The 25,379-nt window shown below is 39.1% G+C and overlaps 2 protein-coding genes across 3 annotated transcripts; one reads left to right on the top strand and one right to left on the bottom strand.

The window, feature by feature from the left end:
• The first annotated feature begins 15 nt into the window (after positions 1 to 15).
• On the top strand, positions 16 to 12,927 carry dhx29 (DEAH (Asp-Glu-Ala-His) box polypeptide 29). 2 transcript variants are annotated; one of them, XM_080046265.1, is made up of 28 exons: positions 16 to 261; positions 754 to 827; positions 1,068 to 1,181; positions 1,297 to 1,426; positions 1,533 to 1,675; positions 1,766 to 1,906; positions 2,115 to 2,241; positions 2,325 to 2,492; positions 2,702 to 2,870; positions 4,764 to 4,884; positions 4,978 to 5,373; positions 5,834 to 6,100; positions 6,662 to 6,805; positions 6,924 to 7,100; positions 7,284 to 7,424; positions 7,515 to 7,656; positions 7,766 to 7,886; positions 7,998 to 8,082; positions 9,093 to 9,181; positions 9,363 to 9,491; positions 9,793 to 9,868; positions 10,012 to 10,236; positions 10,330 to 10,466; positions 10,878 to 10,968; positions 11,071 to 11,370; positions 11,742 to 11,873; positions 12,338 to 12,434; positions 12,591 to 12,927. In XM_080046265.1, the coding sequence occupies exons 1-28, from the start codon at positions 108 to 110 to the stop codon at positions 12,644 to 12,646; spliced, it is 4,146 nt and encodes a 1,381-aa protein (XP_079902391.1). In that variant the 5' UTR covers positions 16 to 107; the 3' UTR covers positions 12,647 to 12,927. The 2 variants fall into 2 exon arrangements, with proteins under 2 accessions (XP_079902391.1, XP_079902390.1); XM_080046264.1 differs by having other exon boundaries at positions 2,699 to 2,870.
• Positions 12,928 to 13,092: 165 nt separating this feature from the next.
• pstpip2 (proline-serine-threonine phosphatase interacting protein 2) lies at positions 13,093 to 25,379 on the bottom strand. The gene is made up of 14 exons (XM_080046507.1): positions 25,254 to 25,379; positions 24,180 to 24,280; positions 22,245 to 22,319; positions 21,435 to 21,469; positions 21,205 to 21,311; positions 21,052 to 21,114; positions 19,978 to 20,076; positions 15,811 to 15,856; positions 15,620 to 15,699; positions 15,421 to 15,519; positions 15,009 to 15,105; positions 14,800 to 14,884; positions 14,639 to 14,676; positions 13,093 to 14,054 (listed from the first exon to the last, which is right to left on the bottom strand). Exons 1-14 carry the CDS (start codon positions 25,284 to 25,286, stop codon positions 13,999 to 14,001), a joined length of 1,014 nt encoding a protein of 337 aa, XP_079902633.1. The 5' UTR covers positions 25,287 to 25,379; the 3' UTR covers positions 13,093 to 13,998.

Genomic DNA, 25,379 nt, shown 5'->3' with positions numbered 1-25,379 from the left:
TCCCCAGCGCCGACATGAATACGGAGAGAGATACATGTTAGCGCTATTTTTTCTTGGCAACACATACACTGTAAAGCAGGAGAAGAGGTCGTGTTTTTGGTGACATAATGGGTGGAAAGAAGAAGAAAGCGGCGGGGCAAGTGGCTGCTCCGGTAGCCCAGGCGACAGCAGCTATACCGGGGAGCGGCGTGGCGGAGGAGGCGAAGAAACAGCCAGCCAACAACAAGCCGGCTAAAGCAGCCAAAGAGAGCAAATCTAAAGGTGTAATTATTATCACCTATGGCTAGATGCAAAGATGCCTGCAAATATGATGGTATATTAAGGCTGTAGTCTGAGGTGTTCAAATGACATGGTTTTATTTTGTAGGTGTGTGTAGGCTACTGTTGTGTTTGTATGTAACCCTGCGTGTAGCCTACTGACTTCATCATGCATGTATTTGTGATAAATAGCCTATTATTGTTTACTTTTTACACCGTTTTCATATAAACCTCATTATAGCCTTCATGTTAGTGATATTGACAAGTAAAAATACCAAAAGCTTGAAGGTGTCAGCTTAATTTCATATCAGGACACATTGCTGCTGTGTGTCAAATACATGAGGGTCTGATACATACATGTGATGGTCAATAATACCCTGTATGTTGGACACTTGTCACGTTAAAACAAATTATGATTGATATTTTTGATGATGTATATGAAAAATATGTCTCTGCATCAACATTGACACAACCCCCTCTCTTTTTCTTCTTGAAGCACCGAAGACATACAGTCTCGCCAACACTGCCCAGGTCGACACAGGTGGAGTCTCAGACAAGTCAATTCTTAAAGTGAGTTAGTGTACTAACTATATCTTTAATGTGCCGCTTGACAGAATCTCTATATCTATGCCAAGTTAATGTTGCAGCTCTAACCTGTTGTCAACGAGTTGTAACCATAGATATACATGCTGATGTGCTTTACATGCTGAAACAGTCAAAAATGCATTCAATCCCAAATCTCATCCTAATTGTCAGAAAAAACATGATTTGTTTTGCATATGATGAATGGTATTCAACCCTTTAACACAGGTTGCTATCCAAGCTGACCTGGAGAAGAAGATCATCAAGCTGATCAATGACTTCAGAGACGAGAGCGGGGACAAAGGGCCCATCTCAGGCCGACTCACAAACAAGAAGTTGCTGGTAATGAGAAAAATGATCCCTATGCATCTTCACGGTGTGGTGGATACACATTATGGATCCGTGTCCATCGCCGTAAAATGTATTAAGGTTGGCTTTGTCTTGTTGGTACGTGCAGGACTTGTACACAGCTCTGGAGAAGTTCCACTTTAAGCGAGAACACATCGAGGAGGCGATGAAGAGTAGTGTCCTGTACGGAGGGGATCTCCACTCCGCCCTGGACTGGCTCTGCCTCAACCTTAAAGACGGTAACAGAGCCCCAGCAGTCATTAGTGATGTCATCCATGTATAGCTCTTGAGCAAAAACGGTGACTTTCTTCACCGTTTCTTCTCCATGTATTGTCTGTACACCAGAGGAGCTGCCGGATGGTTTTAGCCAGCAGATGCAGGAGGAGAGTCAGAAGAGCTCCAGGCCCAAGTTCCAGCCTCTCGCTCAGCAGAAACCTGTAACCCCAAGCCCCAAAGCACCTGACAACCCCCCCAAAGAGACCACCAAGGTTAGTGTGTCTACTTGCATGTTTGGTGTTGACCTTAAAGATAGGTACTGTCGCACTAAGTTGGACCTTATAAGTGTTGTGTTTGTTTAGGCCACAGAAAAGGATGAAGCCGCGAGCATGAAAGACTGGATCTTAAGGTACGCAGAGCAGAGCAGTGAGGAAGAGGAGGAGGAAGAGGAAGTCGGGAAGAAGTCTTCACACAATCCTGAACTGGACCAAAAGTTCGATCCAGTAAGTAAAATGAAAGCAAGTAAAAGATGAGATCTCGTTCTAAAAATGAAAGGGATTATTCAATTATTATTTTCAAATTTAACACCAGTTCTGTCAGCTTTTATCAAAAGTTAGGACGTTTATAATTGGTAAATAGTGGTTGGTTTGAGTAAGTGGTATGGTGTAAACAAAAAAACTTGTGTTTCTGTCTTATTTTCTTACCGTGTAGAATGACAGGTATTTGATCCTAACCGCTCAACTGTATGACGCAAAAGATATGGCAACGACTGCCAAAACGAAAGCAGACAAGGTGGGCCAGAGGATGGCAGGGGACAGGATACGCATCATACAGCAAGGTTAGCAAGCTTTAACTCTCAGATGCAGAGATTACAACAAACAAACACAAATCTGACTCAATAAATACATTTTCTGTTTCTAGAAATGAAGCAACTGGAGTCCCACCCGGTATTCAATCCTGCTCTAAAAGTGTCAGACGTGCCTCAGAAGGAAAAGAAAACAGTTCCTCCCAGTGGGGACAAAGAGGTCGTCGGCTTCAGCTTATTCGAAAAAGCTGAAAAGGAGGCTTCGGCTGCCCCTGCAGAGAAAGGTTTGTCTTAAAAAATGTACATAAGCTGTGCCATATTAAAATACTTCATCAACTGACTTTACTTAAACACGTTCTAGTGTGTTTTAAACATTAAGTGTTTTAAAGGTCATAGTAAATATAAAACGCAATATACTGCAATGCTACGATTCACTCAACTTGGAGATTCACAGACTGCTTGCTGTTAATTATCTTCAATTTTCCTTTAGCAGTTGTGAAAAAGAACGAGCCAAAGGACATTCGCAATTTTGACTACACAGCTCGCAGCTGGACAGGAAAGTCCCCCAAACAGTTCCTCATCGACTGGGTCCGAAAGAACCTGCCCAAGAGTCCGGCGCCGGCCTTTCACAAGGTCCCTGCTGGGAAATACTGGAAGTGCAAGTAAGTGTGTGTTCCCATATACAGGTCCTTCTCATATAATTAGCATATTGTGATAAAGTTGATTATTTTCCATAATGTAATGATAATAATTGAACTTTCATATATTTTAGATTCATTGCACACCAACTGAAATATTTCAGGTCTTTTGTTGTTTTAATACTGATGATTTTGGCATACAGCTCATGAAAACCCCAAATTCCTATCTCAAAAAATTAGCATATCATGAAAAGGTACTCTAAACGAGCTCTTAACCTAATCATCTGAATCAACTAATTAACTCTAAACACCTGCAAAAGATTCCTGAGGCTTTTAAAAACTCCCAGCCTGGTTCATTACTCAAAACCGCAATCATGGGTAAGACTGCCGACCTGACTGCTGTCCAGAAGGCCATCATTGACACCCTCAAGCAAGAGGGTAAGACACAGAAAGAAATTTCTGAGCGAATAGGCTGTTCCCAGAGTGCTGTATCAAGGCACCTCAGTGGGAAGTCTGTGGGAAGGAAAAAGTGTGGCAGAAAACGCTGCACAACCAGAAGAGGTGACCGGACCCTGAGGAGGATTGTGGAGAAGGGCCGATTCCAGACCTTGGGGGACCTGCGGAAGCAGTGGACTGAGTCTGGTAGAAACATCCAGAGCCACCGTGCACAGGCGTGTGCAGGAAATGGGCTACAGGTGCCGCATTCCCCAGGTCAAGCCACTTTTGAACCAGAAACAGCGGCAGAAGCGCCTGACCTGGGCTACAGAGAAGCAGCACTGGACTGTTGCTCAGTGGTCCAAAGTACTTTTTTCGGATGAAAGCAAATGTTGCATGTCATTCGGAAATCAAGGTGCCAGAGTCTGGAGGAAGACTGGGGAGAAGGAAATGCCAAAATGCCTGAAGTTCAGTGTCAAGTACCCACAGTCAGTGATGGTCTGGGGTGCCATGTCAGCTGCTGGTGTTGGTCCACTGTGTTTTATCAAAGGCAGGGTCAATGCAGCTAGCTATCAGGAGATTTTGGAGCACTTCATGCTTCCATCTGCTGAAAAGCTTTATGGAGATGAAGATTTAATTTTTCAACAAGACCTGGCACCTGCTCACAGTGCCAAAACCACTGGTAAATGGTTTACTGACCATGGTATTACTGTGCTCAATTGGCCTGCCAACTCTCCTGACCTGAACCCCATAGAGAATCTATGGGATATTGTGAAGAGGAAGTTGAGAGACACCAGACCCAACACTGTGGATGAGCTTAAGGCCGCTATCGAAGCATCCTGGGCCTCCATAACACCTCAGCAGTGCCACAGGCTGATTGCCTCCATGCCACGCCGCATTGAAGCAGTCATTTCTGCGAAAGGATTCCCGACCAAGTATTGAGTGCATAACTGAACATAATTATTTGAAGGTTGACTTTTTTGTATTAAAAACACTTTTCTTTTATTGGTCGGATGAAATATGCTATTTTTTTGAGATAGGGATTTTTGGTTTTTCTTGACTTTTTTGCCAAAATCATCAATATTAAAACAATAAAAGGCTTGAACTACTTCAGTTGTGTGTAATGAATCTAAAATATATGAAAGTCTAATGTTTATCAGTACATTACAGAAAATATTGAACTTTATCACAATATGCTAATTATATGAGAAGGATCTGCTGTACAGTATGCTGACTGTCATATACCGAGACTGTCATACAAAACATAATTAATTCTCTTTTATATACTGTATCTCTGGAAAGGTACACTTGTATTTAAAAAAAAAATCTAAATTTGCATTTAGTTAGTCATTTGTGCGATATCAATTAGAGAATAAAATAACCTGCAGTTGTAAACCTTTGTCCTTGATAGACTATTTAAACCTGTTTGTTTATAGTGAGCTTATAACTACAATTACATATTATTTTTTTTGCCTCCATCAGGGTGCGCGTCCAGAGGTTGGACAGTGTTCTTGAAGTGTGTCCGACCATCCTGACTGAGGACGGCATGCAGGCTCAACATCTGGGAGCCACACTGGCGCTCTACACTATGGTTAAAGGACAGGTAATGCATGTGATCAGGACATTTGTCTGTGCTCCTTTTATTAATGTAACTTCTAAAGCAATGAATATTCATACACTCCCGTGCCCCCCTTAGGCAGTGCACCAGCTGCTCCCTCCGACCTACAGGGACGTGTGGCTGGAGTGGAGAGACAGCGACCAGCAGCAACAGGAGGAGAACCGCACCGCTGCCAACAAGCCCAGAGACCAGTTCATCTCCCGTCTGCTGACCAAGCTCAAACAGCAGCAGAACCAGGAGCAGCAGTCTGGATGCCTTCAGGGCCAGCAGCACGGTGTGGGAGAGACTGCAGATGACGAAGAGCCTGAAGAGTCCTGGGAGAACATGGCTGATCTGGATATCGGGGAGGAAGCAGAAGAACCGGAAGACAAGAGTGAGATAAGAGGAGGAGGAGGGAGGAGGGAAGGAGCACTGGAGGCATCCAGAGAGCTCTTACTAAAGCTGAAGAAGTCCTCACTGGCCCACAAACTCAAGGTAAATCTGCTGAAGCATTGTACAATTTAACCCAATAAAGGTGGAGTCAGCGATTCTGGAGCATGCTTGTTGCCAAAATCACCTCTTTGTCAAAATCAGTCAATATCTCCTCACGATCCGCTACCTGTGCATACTGTTTGAGCACAGATTTTTTTCTTTATTATTAATACACAGCCTAGACTCTGTAAACGGGCTTGTTGCTAGCTATGTTGTTGAGCCCCTTTGTTACATACCTTTTGTTTACATACCAGTTCGCAGAGCCTTGGCTGTGTTTTAACACATACACACACACAGTACTGACAGGTAGTGGATACATGAGGAGATATTCATTGATTTTGAAAAAAGTTATTTTGACAACAAGTGTTCTCCAGAATCACTGATTCCACCTTTTTAAAGACGCTTTAATCTTAAAGAAGCATAAACCGAACTCGAGTCATTCAACAATAATCTTTCCTTCAAGGCAGAGCGAGAGCAGCTTCCCGTCTTCCAGCACCGGCACCGTGTCATGGAGGCTCTGCAGCGCCACCCAGTGGTGGTGGTTGCCGGGGAGACGGGCAGCGGGAAGAGCACCCAGATCCCTCAGTTCCTATTGGAGGAGCTGCTAACAGGAGGCAAAGTGGCGCAGCAATGCAACATCGTGGTGACCCAGCCCCGCAGGATCTCTGCCATGAGCCTGGCCTGCAGAGTCAGCCAGGAGATGGGCTGTGAGGACGGACCGGCATCCAGGGTGAGAGGAAGTTACTTTTTACAGAAACAACCTTAAAACAACTTCCTTGAAGAGAAGAAAATGGAGAAATGCAGTGAATAACATTTAAAAGCTTAAACCCTTAGCTTTAACTGTGAAGCATTGCCTTTGCCCATGCTCTAACATTTTTCAAACATCAATAAACAACAAAAAATCAAACAACGAAAAAATTTAAATCAATGCCTTTGCCCATTAATATTTGAAACAATAATAATTCACAGCAAAAAAAGAAGAATGATGAAAACTGCCTTCCACACGTGTATTTAAGGGAATAACGATGCATTTCATCGGCCATGTGTCTTAAAACGATTATACCATCTAAAACGATTATACCATCTAAAACGATTATACCATCTAAAACGATTATACCATCTAAAACGTGCAGACGTCTCATTTGGTCCTCGAGTTATAAACACGCAACAGTTGCATCTGGTAAAAATGGGTTAATATGAAACCTTGTCCTCAACTCTAATACAAACCATTATGTAGGCTGCTGATAGTATGCTTTAATGACCACGTTTTATTGTTTAAATCATGTTGCAGTCTTCCCTGTGCGGATACCAAATCCGCATGGAGAATCAGTCCGGGGAGTGGACCCGCCTGCTGTACTGCACCACCGGAGTTCTGCTCAGGAAGCTCCAGCACGACAAACACCTCAGCTCCCTGACACACATCATTGTAGATGAGGTACTGACGGCATTTAATCAAATATCGATTTCCATTGTGTAAATGTAAGAGATAATATATTTGAAAGAGACATTTTTGTCTAGTTCTAATGTGCTTTACACCATCCCACTCTCTTGAGGTCCACGAGCGCAGTGTCCAGTCTGACTTCCTGTTAACCATCCTGAAAGACGTTGTCATGAAGAGATCGGACCTGAAGCTGATCCTCATGAGCGCCACCGTGGACTGTCACAAGTTCTCCAACTACTTCAACCGCTGCCCAGTGATCAACATCCCTGGCAGGGCTTTCCCAGTGGAGGTAAGAGGAGCTTTACTTTGTGTTGACTCGTAAACAGAATGCTATTTAACTGTCCCCTCTATTTTGTCTAGTCTAGTCTAGTCTATTTTGAAACTTCTAGAAATGGAAACCAGGGAAAATGAACCTATGGATATGGCCGACAAAACAGGATATATTTCAAGCTCCTGTGGTTTTGTTTTCTAGGTGTCCCATTTGGAAGACATCGTGGAGGAGACGGGTTACCTCCTTGAAAAGGACTCGGAGTACAGCCAGAGAATCCTTGAAGAAGAAGAGGAAGTCAGCATCTCAGTCACACAAAAAGGTGGCAAGACAGTACAGCACCAGGTAACATTGCCTCACTGCAGCATGAAATACAGTTTGTGTTGTCTGTGTGTGATCTCTGAATGTATGTAACCCACTTCTGTCTGTTTCCAGGAGGTGATACTGAGGGACTCTTCCGGCTGGGACCTGGGTCCAGATCTGGACCACTTCAGCAGCAGGACTCGGCACGTGCTGCAGTATATGAACCCCAATAAGATCAACATGGACTTACTGGTCGACCTCATAGACTACCTAAGTACGACTCATGATCGGGCTGCTTTTGGGCAGCAAAAAGTACATGTTTCTAATTGTGTAAGTCTTGTAACGTGTGTGTTAAATTTCAGTTTTTTTTATTGCTCCGCCAGACAAATCCCCACAGTTTGCGGAGGTGAATGGCGCTGTTCTGGTGTTCCTCCCGGGTCTGGCTCACATCCAGCAGCTCCACGACCTGCTCTCCTCAGACAAGAGGTTCAGGGACAAACACAGGTGACCTAATACAACTGATCTCATGCAACCCTGTATACACTCATAACAGCTGTGCATTTTGACTTTAAAAAAAAATAAAAAATTCATGGGAGTTTTGTCTGCCTCTTTCAGGTTCAGGCTTGTTGCTCTCCATTCCACCCTCTCATCAAAGGACCAGGCTGCTGCTTTTACAGTGCCCCCTGCTGGAGTTAGAAAGGTACTACTGAATGTTGTATAATAATTAGAGCTGTCAAATTAACGTGTTAATTTCGATTAATTAATCACAGAAAAATTAACGCGATAAAAAAAATTTAACGCAGATTAATCGCACTTCTATAATGCCCTTTGACCCGTTGCAAAAGTGGTGCGCAGCTGCACCGAGCTGAACCTGTAGCTTGCATACACGGCCCGCACGGGTGAAAGGGATAAAAGTAAAGAGAGAAGCTGGGGGAAAGGGCGGGGCCGAGGGCTCTATGGACGGTTTATGGGATGCTTCGGGCAAATAAGCATGACGGTAGGAAGACATCTTACTTTATTCTCCGCAGTGTCTGTGCATTATTGATTTAGTGGGTGCAACAATGTAGGTTCAAAAGTATCTCTCAATCTTCCTCCGTGTGTACAATTTTGTTTGCTAGCTGTCTCGTCTCCCGCGTAAACGGACACCCGCCCCGTGTGTGTGTGTGTGTGTGTGTGTGTGTGTGTCAATATTTTTGCCTATGAGTACGACGATGGGGAATGAATCGGCATAGGCATCTGTGGCAGTGCAGCGCTGTCTGTTGTGGAGACAGAAGTTACGAGAGACGGAGAGCCAGAGAGAGAGCCAGAGAGAGGGAGAGAGAGAGAGAAACAAACTGTAGTAGGCTATACAGCTGTTTATAAACAGGTATAAAAGTGTCATAAAAGTATGCGATTAATTTAGATTAATTAATCACAGAGCCTGTAATTAATTAGATAACATTTTTTAATCGCTTGACAGCCCTAATAATAATGTCTTTTGAAATAAGAAAATAGAACGGTCAGGATAAAGTAATATTATTCAAGAAAGACCTTTTTAATATAGCGACATTTCTGTCAAAACAATCTCACATTACACTTAATTGTTTGGGTTTTAAGATACAATTTTGGATAGTCCATAAAAATTATTTTGCTGATGGACTTAACAAATAATAATAACAATATTCATAAGTCCTAACCCTACCGCTACGCTCTGTTTTGCGTCTCTTTCAGATCGTCTTGTCGACTAACATTGCTGAGACAGGTGTGACTATTCCTGACGTCGTGTTTGTCATCGACACTGGAAAGACTAAAGAAAATAAGTAAGGGCTCATGAACCAGAACAGCTTTGCATATTATAGTATTGTTATGATACTATAAAGTTGTGGACTGACATCTCCATCCATACAATCAGTAGTATCACTCGCATGGTTAGAATGAAAGTAAATACATACGTGAACTTGATTGTAGCGATACTTAAATCCAGTTTGCTGTGTCATTCAGGTACCACGAGAGCAGCCAGATGAGTTCTCTGGTGGAAACGTTTGTATCCAAAGCCAGCGCCCTCCAGAGGCAGGGCAGAGCAGGACGTGTCCGAAGTGGCTTCTGCTTCAGGCTCTACCCAAAGTTCAGGTATGGAGATCATTGTTTGTTATGCAGAGACAAGAATGGGAACACAAGGCAGTAGAGTGAGATATTTTCCATTTGATTTTTTATAATTTTTTTATTATTATTATTCCGGACAATTACACACAATACACAATTTTCTCTTTGCATATTCACACATATTACTTTGTGTTATCGTCCGAAGGGTGGCAGGAGAAGCCAAAGGCTTATCAGGTCCCGCCCCCACTGCCATAAAATTCAGAAAAGTGATAATCCTGTTTATGACCTAAACTGCTCTTTGCTCTCGTTTTACACCGTTTGACCTCAGGTTTGACGGCTTCATGGATTACTCCATTCCAGAGATACTACGGGTCCCACTGGAGGAGCTCTGCCTTCATATTATGGTATATCAACTGTTCTCAGCTGGACAGACACAGAAGTAAAAATAGAAAAATAATAATAATGTAAAAAGAAGAATTGTACCTCCTAACCACATGTTTAATAGAAGCTTATATTTATGGTGTTTCCTTCACTCCCCCTCTGGTAGAAATGTCAGTATGGCTCCCCGGAGGACTTCCTGAGCAGAGCCCTGGATCCTCCTCAGCCCCAGTCGGTCAGTAACGCCGTCAACCTGCTGAGAAAGATTGGCGCGTGTCACCCAAACAATCACCTCCTGACCCCTCTAGGACACCACCTGGCCAGTCTGCCCGTCAACGTGAAGATTGGCAAGATGCTCATCTATGGAGCCATCCTCGGCTGCCTTGAGCCCATAGTATGTCCCACTTATCTCACTTATTTTAATAACTACTACTGTTACTATAGTTTGTCAACTTTCCACAAATATTAATAAGAGATGTGTTTCCAGGCAACCATCGCGGCAGCCATCGCAGAGAAGTCTCCCTTCTCCACTCCGATGAACAGGAAGGATGAAGCCAACCTGGCCAAAGCCGCACTGGCTGTAGCCAACTCTGATCACCTGACCATATACAATGCATATCTGGGGTATGGATCTTAAACATTACAAACTGTAGAAAAGAACATGTGAGACAGCAATGAAGTTCATCAAATCCGTATATTTAAATTTGAGAATAATGTGATAAACAAAAATGTATTTACTTAATAAATAAATATAGACCTTTTGTCTATATACTGTGTATATATATATATATATACACAGTATTTATATTATCTATATATATATATATATATATATAGATAATATTTTAATATAAATAACCTAATATTTTAATTTGTAAATATATATATATATAAGACTTTATGGTAGTATTATTTATATATATATATATATATATATAAACTAATATTTTTATTTGTAATTAATTATCAATCTATAGCTGGACTTCTCTCTCTGCTTTCTGATAACCCATTTCTCCTTTACCGTGTCCCTGTCAGGTGGAAGAACTCACAGACTGAGGGACAGAGAACAGAAATGTCCTACTGTAGGAAACACTTCCTCAATCGTACAGCTCTGGTTACAATAGAGGTAACACTCATCATGTACAACATAACATTTTGCACCCACATTCTCAGCTGGGACTTTTATACTCAGCTGTGACATATTTAACTCCTCCCCTCTCCTCTCCAGAGTGTGAAGCATGAGCTAATCAGGATGATGGAGCAGGCTGGTTTCTGGTCGTCTCGCTCCTCCTCCCGCTCCAGGCCTCCTCAGACGGCCGCTCTGTCCAAGCAGCAGATCTCCATCCTGAACGCTGTGCTGACAGCAGGGCTCTATGACAGCGTGGCCCGGGTCTTATGCACCGTCTCTGTGGATGTGCTGGATCAGAAAGCCTGCACGGTGGAGACGCCGCAAGGCAGGGCTCAGGTCCACCCCTCATCCGTCAACCGCAACCTGCAGACACACGGCTGGCTGCTCTACCAGGAGAAGGTACGGGTGAAGAGTGTGTGTGGGGGTGTGTGTGTGTGTGTATTATCCGCTTATCTCTCAATCCCGTCTCTGCTAATCAAAAAAACAAAACACTTTTCAAAGTCCTTCATTCCGTCCGCTATCAGGCTTTTAAACCTCGGCAGTAGTCTCTGGAAATCAACATTTACCAATTGCTTATCTGAGTTGTTTTTATTGCTTGTGTATCATTTGTCTCCAACCTTATTTATTTATTATTGTCCTGATACTTGAACTGAATACTCCTTGCCCGGCCCCTATCTGTCTGCATGTAAATGGGTGTATGGTCTGTGAACTGTTGAAATTGAATTGCCCTTAATATAGTTGTTTGAACTTGAATCAATGTATATCCACAGGTGAAGTACACTAAGATCTACCTGCGAGACACTACCCTGATACCTCCTTTCCCCATGCTGCTGTTTGGAGGAGAAATCGATATCCAGCACAGAGAGAGGCTCATCACACTAGACGGCTGGATCCACTTCCAGGTCAGAGGTCACGGGGGGGGGTTTCTCTCCAGTTTATTCACTACTCCTGCATTTCCAAATTTCGTACTCTGTCTTTTTACTAGTCTTTCTACATACTACAACTGACCATGACAAGTACGCAGTTTGCATGCAGTAAGCATACAATTATATTTTGTCATAGCATTGCACCTTGAAGTTGCCTCTTGCTCATATACAGTATCCGTCGCACCCCCGGTTGTTTTCACTCGGTGGATCAGTTGATGTGACGTAACTTATGCTACGCAGTGGATTGTGGGTCAGAATTGCCGCAAAAAAAAGCATACTGGTTTCCACAATAAAAATTACATCCGGGTATTTTTCAGCATGCTGCATTTGACCACCTACTAAATAACAGCATCCTTGCAGCAAAATTGGATTTTGTTGGCTAACAAAACAAATCTCCCTCCAGGTTTATTTAATTGAATCCATGTTGTTCACTCTTTTAGGCTCCAGTGCGGATTGGCGTGATCTTCAAACACCTGAGGAAGCTAATGGACTCTCTTCTTGAAAAGAAGCTGGCAAACCCTAGGATGGATCTGGAAGGTAAACTCGCATAGCATTTCTTTAACAAATTAAGCAGCATAACATTTAAACAAACACTTTTATTTAGTGTGTCCATGGCTCTAAAGGAAAACCTGCAAAACATGTGTAGTGTATATATACAGTATATTAATCTGATCCTCTCTCTATGTGCTGTAGGTGAAAGGACCATTCTTTTGATTCTGGATCTGATTAAATCAGAGCACGGTGTGTAATAGTGGACAACTGAAGGATCTTATTCCCACTTAAGAACCTGCGTACTACCAGTACTTTGTATCACACTCATCAACAGATCTCTGCATCCAGTAGTCCTGGGGACAAAGTTTGCTCTGGTATTCAGACAAACTGCACACAGCCATCGGATGTTGGCATCCAAAAGATGAACTGACAAATAACAGGAACTCTACGTCTCATTGCGGAGGACTGTATCATATGAAATGCAAAAATACATGTTGAAATTCGAGAGTAAAATGACCAGAATTAAGAGAAAATCATGTTGCCAAATGTGGGTGGAAATAAAGCTCTATACATTTTTATTTGTGTCATGTTTGTCATGCTGGATTAAATATAATATGAAAAAGGAAAAAGTAGAATCTAGTCAGTAAACAGATATGACTAAAGATAATAGATAGCTGGCTATCTTGGGGGCAGAATTGAGAATTGGAGTACCAGAAAGCGTTAATGGAGCAGATGAAGTTGGCTTAGAATGATCATGTATAAACATAATAAATAGAGAAAACTTTCATTATATAAAGTGCGTAAAAGAAGAAAATAATTATATTAATACAAAAACCAACACCAGGTCAGTCGCACAGTGAAAAGCCATGTCATCCTTCTTTACCCCTACAGTTACAAACTTAAAATTAAAATGTAGGAATTGCTACAAAATGCTATGTTTTGTATGGTGATTGACAAAAACAGGACTTTTTCACTGGAACAATGAAGAAAAACAAGGTCCTTAGTTAATCACAGGCTCAGTTTTCAGTTTCCTATCACAAGGTCCCCGTCAGCTGATACACAACTCTCACAACTTAGAGTAGAGCGAATGAAGTCAAGCAGATGACACCATTTTATTTTGAGAATCTCTATTTCCAATTTTAGAAAAAAGTATAGATCTACAAAATAGAAAACTGAGATTCATTCACATGCTGTCATGTTGAAAGTTGAGACTTACACAGCATGAATAAAGGGTAATAAATAGGATCTATTTCCAGACTTCTTAAGATGATACAGTAATGAGCTGGATGTCTCTGTTTTCTGATATTACTGAATGTTATTTTCATCTAAATCTGTTTATTTTATTTCATTATTCACACAAAACCCTGAGACTGAAATATCAATTTTCTGTTTATAACACTGTGGTATTTTCAAAATACCGCACAACCTCAACTTAAAATATGCATTCACACAGTTTTAACACTCATTTTCCATCTGGTCAATGCTGTCTCATTACAGGAAATCACTAAAGAGGAAGTGATGCCAACTGTAACCTTCAGCTTCAAGTCTATTAAAAAGGCTCCGGCGCTGCACACAAGATTTACATTAAGTCCATCTGCTTCTCAGTGTGTTAGTATTGGATAACGCTGTACCCTGCGTCTTGCACTGTTGAATAGACTGTATCATCTGCAAACAAAGCACAGATCGAAGTGATGTGGTTAAGTATGAAAGCTCCACTCCCACCACTGAAAATAACTTTCAACAAATCATACTCGCATGCTGCCAGAGCCACCAGACCAACAAAACCATTCTCTCCATCTAATTTACTTCACCAATTCACAAAGCACACAACTCTGTCTGTGAAGTTAAAGGTGGAGTCAACAATTCTGGAGAATGCTTAGTGACTAACTATTCACGATCCGCTTCCTGTCAGAGTGTGTGCTAAAAAAATATGTTCTTAATTAATACACATCCTAGGCTATGTAAACTGGTATGTTAACAAAGCATATGTAAACAAAGCAGCCCACCGTAGCTAGTAACATGCCTGTTTACTGAGCACACACAGGGTTGTTTGGACAGCTAGCATATCTTGAGGAGATATTCAATTTTTTTTCACAAAAAGCGAAAACAAGCGTTCTCCAGAATCACTGACTCCACCTTTACTAACCATGTTGCCATGAGGGTGCTAATTAAACCACCAAGCAAATGTAAGCACCTCATCCAAGCAAGCATCACACTATACACTTTATTTGGGTACAAAAAGAAATTACCGCTACTGTTCTTTGCTGGATCAGGTAATGGCCCCCTTCTGCAAATTCACGAAACAATTATTCAGGAAAACAATAGTGCAGTAAGTGAAGTGGTTGAAATATCAAAATGGAACGGTAGATGGATAAACAGGCAGGTGGCAGCAGTCATGCTCTTGTTTTACCTGGTGATTGGTGGAGGCAGTCTAGAGGGCGGAGCTACAGTCGTGGACCTCTGACCACTGTAGAAGTTCTCGTACACAACTGGAGCTGTCATAGAGGGTTATACTGTTTGTACTGATAACGCCCTTCCTACGTACATGCACTTAGCATTCCAGCGCTGGTTAATTGTTAATGACACAGTACTGTATGTGAGTAGTCCCTGGATTTGTACCTGGTGGTTTTTCACCGCTCTGTCTAAGGTTCACAAAGTGTCCGATATCTTCGTGGACGTCACACTGTTCCAGTGACTTCCTCACTTCTTCATACAGCTATGTACACACACACATAATATACAAAGAAAGTGCATTCACTTTTCTTTTCTTTTGCCACTTGGAGGGGGCAGAAAAATATGTTATGCACATACTGAGCAACATTAGCATACGTTTGCAATGTTAAGTCAAATCATTTCTCTCCTTTTAGCTCTTTATGTGTGTCTTCAGCTGCTGAATGCTTCTCGCTGGTTGTTATATCTGTTTGTTGTGTGTCTTGTCTTAGGCAAGTAAAGTACAATAGCTCAATATAAAAAATATCAAATGATTATTGCAGCAGCTTTGATGTTACTGTAGTCTAACCGTTGGCCATACCTCGTCACCGGTCACACACTGCTGGGATAGCTGGTTGAGGTGAGTCCAGACTGTGTTTCTCAGGAAGTTAATACGCTCCATCGACTGTTTTTCAAACATCTGTGAAGTAAAAAAATAAATTAAGAAAAGTACAGAAAAATTCGGATTAATTTACATAATGTGCGTTAAATTCAAACTCTTGAGTCATTCAAAGTCTTACCTCACAGGCCTTGATGTGTTCATTCAGCCATTCATCTCTAACCTTTGCCGTGTTGGTCACATTCTGATGGTATAACCTGTCTACCGGTCAAACATATGCATCGATATAAATATGGTATAAATACTAAGAATTAAGCAGCTTGGATAAAAGGTATTTTCTTTTCTTTTCTTTTTTTTGTGTTACAAACTTACCAGCTTCCTCTGCATTCTGTTTTGCTTGCTGTGCTTTTGAGTAGAGCTGAAAGATGATAACAATTTTTCAGTCATACATTTTAATTGCAGGAGCTTGTATGCAAATTTTGCCAAGATCCAGGAATACATAAGGTCTTTTAAACATAAATTTTCAGTAATAGCGCTGTCAGAAACATGGCTTGATGAAGATCGAGGTGTAGATTTCTGTATGGAAGGTTATGAACTGCATCATTGCAGTAGAAGAGATAAGAGGGGAGGCGGTGTTGCCTTATTTGTGACCACTGATTTGAAATGCAGAATTGTAGAATGTATGACAACAGCCATTACTGATTTATTTGAATGTGTTACAGTGGAGATTGATATGGAAAATAAGAGGAATGCTGTTGTTACATGTATTTACAGAACACCTGGGTCAAAAATAGAAACATTTAATGAACATCTAGAAAAAGTGTTGTGTCAGCTTAACGAAAAGAAAATGTATATTTTGTGTGGGGACATAAACATTGATTTGTTGAGTCTGCAGAGACAAGTACCAGCTAGTGACTATTTGGAGCTGCTATACAGTAGAGGGTTGTACCCATTGATCACCAAGCCAACTCGGATAACATCAACATGTTCGACATTGATCGACCATATCTTTACAAATATTTTAGAGAGTAAAACCAAGAGTGGGGTGTTGATCAATGACATAAGTGACCATCTGCCAGTATTTCTTGTGTACAACAACAACTACAAGAGGGAAAAAAGGGAAAAACGGGAGAGTACATTCAAGTACAGAAGAGTACGGACAGAAGAGGCAATAAACACTTTAAAAAATGAATTATTAAATCAAAATTGGGAACCATTATATAAAGAAGAAAATATTGATAAAGGTTATGAAATATTCTTGGGGATATTTAAATTGTTGTATGATAAATATTGTCCAATAAAAGAAATTAAAATTAAATTAAAATATTCAGATAGTCCATGGATAACTAAGGGATTACAAAATGCCTGCAAAAAGAAAAATACACTATATAAAGAGTTTATAAAGCTTAGAACCAAAGATGCTGAACATAAATATAAGAAATATAAAAATAAACTAACTAACATTATGAGAATTAGTAAGAAAGAATATTATAGAAAATTAATAGATAATAATAAAAACAATATTAAAGGTCTATGGAAGATACTGAATAATGTTATTGGAAATGGTTCTAGACAAGTTAATTATCCGCATGAGTTTATTGAAAATGATATGACTATTGATAATATGGATGATGCAGTAAATGGCTTCAACCAATATTTTGTAAATGTTGGACCAATACTGGCTGAAAAAATACCTGTTCCTGTGAGATCTGATGACAGGATTAATGATTTCATAGACATTAATCCAAAATCAATGTTTCTAACAGCAGTGGAAGAGAGTGAAATTATAGAGATTGTCAATAAATGCAAAAATAAAACTTCTACTGACTATAGTGACATTGATATGAGAATAGTCAAAGAGGTAATTCACGGAATTTCGAAGCCATTAACGCACATCTGTAATTTATCATTTAAAACTGGTGAATTCCCAAGAAAAATGAAAATTGCAAAAGTCATACCGCTGTACAAAACTGGAGACAAACACCACTTCACAAACTACAGGCCTATTTCACTGCTTCCTCAATTCTCAAAAATCTTAGAAAAAGTATTTGCTGCTAGACTTAATAAATTCATCAATAAACACAATTTACTAACTGACAGCCAATACGGATTCAGACCCAACCGATCCACTTCATTAGCAGTCATTGAGCTAATTGAAAAGATTACAAATTCCCTGGACCAAAAGAAATATGCAGCTGGTGTTTTTATTGATCTCAAAAAAGCATTTGATACCATAAATCATGATATATTAATTAATAAATTAGAACGGTATGGTATCAGGGGGGTTGTATTAAACTGGCTGAGGAGCTATCTACAGAACAGGCAACAGTTTGTGAAGATGGGTGAATACGTGTCAGCTTGTTTGGACATTGCTTGTGGGGTCCCCCAGGGGTCAGTGTTAGGGCCAATTCTTTTTATTCTCTACATAAATGACATATGTAAAACATCAAATATTTTACAATTTGTGTTATTTGCAGATGACACAAATATTTTTTGTACGGGAGAGGACTTGCAGCAGCTTCTGGAGTCAATTACTTCTGAAATGAGCAAATTAAAAAGGTGGTTTGACAATAATAAATTATCATTGAATTTAAGCAAAACAAAAATCATGTTGTTTGGAAATTGTAATTTAAATAGTGATATAAATGTCAAGATAGATGGTGTTAATATTGAAAGAGTGTATGTAAATAAATTCTTGGGTGTGACAATAGACCACAAGCTATGCTGGAAACCTCACATAAATCATGTTAAATCTAAACTGTCACGAAGCATCTCAGTCCTGGGTAAAGCAAAGCATATATTGGATCACAAATCATTGCATATTCTTTACTGCTCAATGATCTTACCTTATTTAATTTACTGTGTGGAGGTCTGGGGGACCACTTACAAAAGCTCACTGCTACCACTAGTCACACTTCAAAAACGAGCCATAAGAATAATCAATAAAGCTGGATATTATGATCACACCAACCTCCTCTTTTTACATTCCCGTATCATAAAGTTCAATGACCTGGTTGAATATCAAGTTGCACAAATCATGTTCAAAGCTAGAAACAAACTGCTACCAGGTAACATTCAAAAACTTTTTTTTGACAGAGAGGGTGGTTATAATTTGAGGGAACAGTTAAACTTTAAGACACTGGCTGCACGCATGACTTTAAAATGTCATTGCATTTCAATTGGTGGTGTGAAACTGTGGAATGGTATGAGCACGGAGTTAAAGCAATGTCCAAACATGATTCAGTTCAAAAAAAAATTCAAAGCAATGATTTTTAACAGGTACAGGGATGAGGGAGAGATTTAAGACGGAAAGTATATGTATGTGTGGATATGGATATGTGAGTTGTACAAATATGGAGATATGGACGTATGAATTGTGTTGATGCATACGGTGGATGTATTTTTGTATGGATGTATGTAGTGGATATTTCATTTCATTTTTCGTTTGACTTTTGTTTATCCTCGGGAGACCAATTCAGGGGTGTCCCTCATTTGCAATGGCGTCGAGTATATATGGATATATGGATTGTATAAATATAAAAAAATATATATATATATAAAAAATTATTATAAAGTTATTGAGCTGTGGAAAAGGGGTAGGATTAAATAAGTTTATACTTCTTCCTACTCCTTTTCAGGCATATCAATTCAATGTTATGTTTATTTTTTGTTTATTTTGTTTATTTTTATTTGTGAAATCATTTGAACATATTCTTTGTGTTGTGTTTTCATGCTTTTAGTTTTTCTTTTTTTTTTGATATGTCTGAAATAAAGTTTAATCAATCAAAAAAAAAATGATGAATAAAGCGCGTATTAGTAATATGTCTTCAACAGTTGATCTAAAACATATCAAGTAACAAATACAGAAATGACGACAAAAATGATACATCTATTGTTCAAACACTTATGTTTTACCAGTATTTGTGTCTGCATCTGTCAATAGATATCAGCATTAATATTCTATGTGGTGTATCAAAGTTTGCTGTCTTATAATAATGTTTGCCATCACATAGCCAATCAGCACTATGGGCTCAATTGGGTATCTGGAAAAGTCCAAGATTTTTGATGCTTCTACAGTATGTTCTTTTATGTGCCAATAATATAGGGTTTGCATCCTCTTTAGGACTGCAATTAACACATTTAATCATTATTGATTAATTTTTCTACCATTTAGTCCCTACAATGTCAGAAAACAACACCCACATTAAGTTTCCAGAGCTTTAAGTTGCCTGTTTACAGATAATATACAATAAGCACATCTTACACATAAGAAGCTGGAACCAGGGGATACTTGACAATTTACTTTGATAACTGGATTGAATGATTCATAGAATATCAGAATATTTTAACAAACTAATAGGAAATATCTTCTTTATGTTTCCAGACTGAAGTTCTACTATCTATCACAGTCAAAACTGACACAAATACAGACTTAAAACAGATTTAAAACATATCTTTGTACAAGTTTTTTCTGTCATTCTTTGTTGTAACACATTCATCTTTCATCCAAACTTCCAGCTCCCCTTTTTTTCTCCGTACCTTCTCTATGTGCTTGGTGTTGCTTGTGTTGGTGTTTCGGTTAACGTTCTGATCCGCTTCTTCTTTGTCTCTGCACTTCTGGTCGTACGTCTTCTTTGTCTGTGGATGGCAGCACAGTAGGCAATAAGGAGATCTTAATGCATTGCCAACAGAAACATCACCACATATGTTAGAGGTGGATTCAAGATGTTCAACGTGCTGAAATCTTGCTCTTTTTGTTTTTTTATTTTCATTTGAATGTTGCATGACAGTATACTTCTTCTTTTTGGCAATGATATCCACGGTGTTAATGAATGCCTTGTGGTTCACTTCCCAGACTGGTTAACACAACTTCCCCCCACCAAAGAGGAAGCCCAGATATACTAGGAATAGCTTCTTTTTGTTCACAGAAACTGAAACCCATTTGACATTATTAACAATGTTCTATCTGCCTTTGTTACTTTGTTTAAATACTTACTTCTGGTTTTCTTTTACCTTAAAGGTTGCATAGTGGTACTACCACTTTTAGACCTTTGAAAATAGATAACAGACTATTTTTGACTTTGGTTTGGCAGGTCAATCACAGTTCATCATGCTAATCAGCATAGCATATCAAAAACACATCACAAGGAAAGGTCTTGAGGGAAAGTCTGCACGTGGCCTTGTAGTTATTAATTTATTCAAATGTTCTGGAACAGGATGTAAAATCCCCTATTCCAAACTCATACACTGAATAAGAATAAAATAAAATGACTAAATAACAACAATTGAATAGTTCACATAAATGTAATCTGTAAAAATAAATGACATACATTTCATGAATATATAAATAAACTACAAAGCAGCTTTAAAGTTGTACATCACGTTCCTTGATAAAATATTATCAAAATGTATCCAACCTATTCTTGAAAGCGTTAACTGAAGGGTACCTCGGTCCATGTGTTTACCGCAGGAATTCTAAAAGAAATTTTTTTCTCTTCTCAGACAAATATGTTTTGGGGTACAACTTTAAAGAATTTCCTTCTATATCGTGCCTATTATTCCAAAAGTGGAAGTAAGGCTCAATACGTAGCAGCAAGACTTATTTTGACTCACATCCATCGTCTTCTTAAACTGTGAAGACTTCTGTTTGTGGAGGGCATCCATCTGTTGTTCCATCTGAAACGAGAAGCTCCTATCTATCTAGTCACCAATTTAAAAATGTGTCGCAAGGATGATTTTGCATCCGGATGCTGTTAAACCACTGACCTTTTTCCTCGCTTCTTTCTGTTTTTCTCTGAACTCTTCCACTTTCTTGGCCTCCTCCCTCATGCTCTGCGCCAGCTGTAAGTGTGACAGACTCACGTGTTCCGTCTCTGCAGGGTGAAGACACACAGTTTATGTCCTTAGCTACATAGACAGACCTACACTGAATCAAACAGTAAATGATGGTGGCTGAAAGGCAGCACTATCAAGACACAAAAATATTAAGAACTTACGTAATTTGAACACGTCCAAAGATCGTTTTAATGTGCTTAAAAAAAGCAAAAAAGCAAATACAATTACAGAGGGGTTTACACGTTTCACAATTGGCATACAATTAGAAACTTAGAAACAAATAAGACCCTTAAATATCCACTACAAAGCAAGTTTATTTGCTGATTACATGGCGAACGGGTGACTGAGAGACCTGTGTTATGAAGGGCGCAGGCTTTAAGTGATCACTGTATGAATATAGAGCGATTTAAAACGTATATTAACATAAATATATCGCTCACTTCACCTTTAAGTAAATAATTGCCCCCATCTCATCCCCCTCCATTCTCTTCCAATAACACCCCAAACAGAAACAGCAAAATCTAAGTTGTACTTGTCATGTGACAGGATCGGGAACTTGACTTGCTGATACAGAAACAATATGTCAACACACTGAGGCATAAAATCACCCTCATTAAGCAACTGCAGGCCGCATAAATAACGCAACCTTTATTTCCGCTGTTTAAGAGTTAAAGTTATCCCACGCTTGGTAACCAGTCAGGCTCTAACTTTTTAGCTTTGCTTTTGCGATACAGAAAAAAAAAAAACGTTTCCAGACTGGTTGTCCTTCAAGATTCTGTAAATATATCTAGTCACAAACACAAGTACAATTATTATTATATGACCATTATTAGTATTATTACTAGAGGATTTTTTTTGCTTGTATTTGTTTTTTTTTACTGTGTTGTATATGTGCATGGATGTATTATGCAAATAAATAAAAAGATGATGAAAAAAAACATCAGCATCATTAACACTGAGGGTTATCTTACTTCATCTCATTGTGTCCACACACTTTCTTGGACAAACCGAGGAGATCTTTGGCGTACTTCTCTTCAATTGACGCCCTGGAAGAAACAAGAAAGTCTAACATGCAAACATATGTAACACGGCCAACCCTTTAGCTGATGAACTGCAGATGAATTAACATGACATCTAAACCTTTTTTTTTCTATTTCACATATGTACACACAGTGGTCATCACTATCAGCCAGTGGACATTTTTATAAAATGGACGTCATACATTAACACGTCAAATTGTCATTTAACTATTGGTGGGTTAGGGATATCAATAAACAATAAAATAAAAGTGGAATGAACATAAAAATGGTTATCTGGATAACTTCAAACAAGGCCAACACTTTAGTGTAGGTTCCCAATTTTGGAATTTATGTATAACTTGTGTTTATCAATGTATATTTGTTGACTCATCCTGCGGGAACCCATAAGTGGAGACTGGTGTAAACACACAATAAATGACAATATAGTAAAACACAGTTATTTATATAAATGTATAAAATAATTATAGGACTTAAGTTATAATTGCTGATAGATACTCTCCATTAATGCACCAATAACTATTAAAATGTTATATGAAGCACATTGTTCATGTTATGTAGGCTACGTTACACATTCCAAAACATTCATATATTCATATGTATACATATTATTCCATATACACTGTATACTTAAATTGTCCAAAGTCTGTTTATGTATCTTGCGGTTTTAACAAGGCTTTCTATTCTTGCACAAGGACACTTTTAGTTTTGTTATTATGTAATATCCTCTTGTGCTATACCCCAATAGTTGTGTGTTTAAATATGCTGTCATGATGCCTCTGTTTAATTCACTGAATTCATGGTACATTATTTGAATAACTGCACTGCATTCAAAGCAGCTGATATATATGATATATATATTTATATAATTTGGCTGCCAACTGGGCTGTGTGTGTGTGTGTGTGTGTGTGTGTGTGTGTGTGTGTGTGTGTGTGTGTGTTGGAGAGGACAGATTACTTATCGCACGAGGAAGGAGGAAATTAAAATTAAAATGTCAACCTTTGCACGGCTTCTTGTCATAAACCATCTACCATACACTACACGATTCTTTACAAAAGGGTTCCAGAGTTCCAGTATTGTGAGTAAACCCTGACTGACTTTCTCTGTTCCTCCTCCGAGAAGAAGCCACTTCTGCTCGTCTGCCATGATGCAGCAGTGTGCAGTAATAAATGCTGGTTTACAAGCAGTCAGATAACATTCAAAAGTAGGCTCGGTCTTCCAGATAAGAATATTGCTTTACCATTCAAATCGAAATGCAATACTTATTAAGGTGTGTGTATAAATGTGCATTTGATGCATTGGGGACGATCTTTTTGGTATTGAACAAGGTCTTCAGGAGTTTACAGCAGCATTTTATATACAACAGTGGCTTATTGTAGGCTGTTGCTTTTGGCACAAGGCTGCTACACAGAAACAAATGTTTTGTGATGAGGAACTCAAGACTTCATGGCCTTCATGTGATGTCCATGCTGTCAGGCAAATTCATTTAGTTTTTTTTTACTTTACTGCCATTAAAGTCTACTTTATAATTCTGTGTGCACTCTTGAGCAACATCTGCCATGAAAATACATTTTATGTTCCCATAACTAAAATCATGACCCAGCAAAGACTAAATGTCATATTCCTTCACTGTTCCACAAAGGTATTCTTGAATCTGACTAGGATAAATCCATCAAGAGAACTCCCTGCTTTTTTTACACTGTGTGTGTCTTTGCAGCTCTAGCTGCCCATCAATCGCATGATAACAACTAGTACAGCCGTTACCCAAACTAGCATATCTAGAGCTAGTGTATTCTTGCTGACCTGAGCTAGAGCAGAACTAACATACAATCATTTTTGCATTGTTAAAAACATAGATCAGGGTGTTACCTGGCTTTCATGAAGTCTTCTACCTCCTTGCATGTCCTCTTGCCATCATTGAGATACTGGATGATTGCATCGTAGCCACCAGTGCATGTCAGGTCAGCGTTCTATCAATAAGGTGGGCATTTATCATAGATAGTATATAAAATACATACAAGGCATTTATATACATATTTATTAAGGGTTATTTGGTAATACTCTAGGTCCAGTCTAAGGATGGATATTAAATTGATATAATACGATTTCTTAAAAACAGACACCCAGCAGAAAGAGAGATTTCATCGAGCTGCTTCTTCATCAAGTGTATACTGTCGACAGGCAGTCTCTGTCTAAACTTGTTTGACTCTAAATGCACATGATGTAGTTTCCAAGACAACACAAGCTACACACAGACATACATAAACACTTAAACATTAAGATGTTGTTAATTGTTGTTTTGACCCCGTACTTCTCTATAATTTAGGTAAGCAGAGGGCAACAGCCTGTAATCAACCTGCACCATGCACTTTCTATCTTCAAAAAGCATATGAAGACATTTAATTGTAAAAAGTCTATATGAAAAAGTGTTGGACTGTTTAAAAAAAATGCTTTTCTTAAAGTACCATATTTATGTACGACATTTGAGATACTTTACTTGAGTATGTCCATGTTTATGTTACTTTATTCTACCCAACATCATAGTATGATTTTTCTTACCTTCATTTATTTATTTTAAACAGCTGGTTATTAGAAACTAAACTACTAGGCCTACTATATTTGGAAGTGAGTTATATTCCTTTACCTCAGTCATATTTTAAATACAGGATTTTTAACAGAGTAGGCTATTCTTTACAGTGTGCTATTGGAAAGAGGAACCTATCCTAAGTTTTTCACATCACAACTCGACTTAAATAGAAAGAGCTGAAAGTATAATTATTTTTCTTTGCAAAAACAAATCCTCTTCATAATTTAAATTACAATTATAGCCTAAACCTACAGTCTTTGGCTACGTTTTGTCGACCAAACATTGTGTAGGCTACTTAGCCTACTTCAAAATTACAATCAAATAATTAAACTCAAAACTCAGCACAATAAACTCACCCAGAAGAAATCCTTAAAATGAAGATTTTTCATGACTGTGAAAAGGAGAGGAGGCAGTTTGAACAGGTCTGTTGTCAGAGTGGTAGCATATATAGACTGTAAAAAAATAGAGTGGAAGTCACTGCT

Source organism: Ammodytes marinus (genome assembly GCF_949987685.1).
Source record: "Ammodytes marinus genome assembly, chromosome: 18".
Lineage (NCBI taxonomy): Eukaryota > Metazoa > Chordata > Actinopteri > Uranoscopiformes > Ammodytidae > Ammodytes > Ammodytes marinus.
This window is presented reverse-complemented; position numbering and strand designations above follow the sequence as displayed.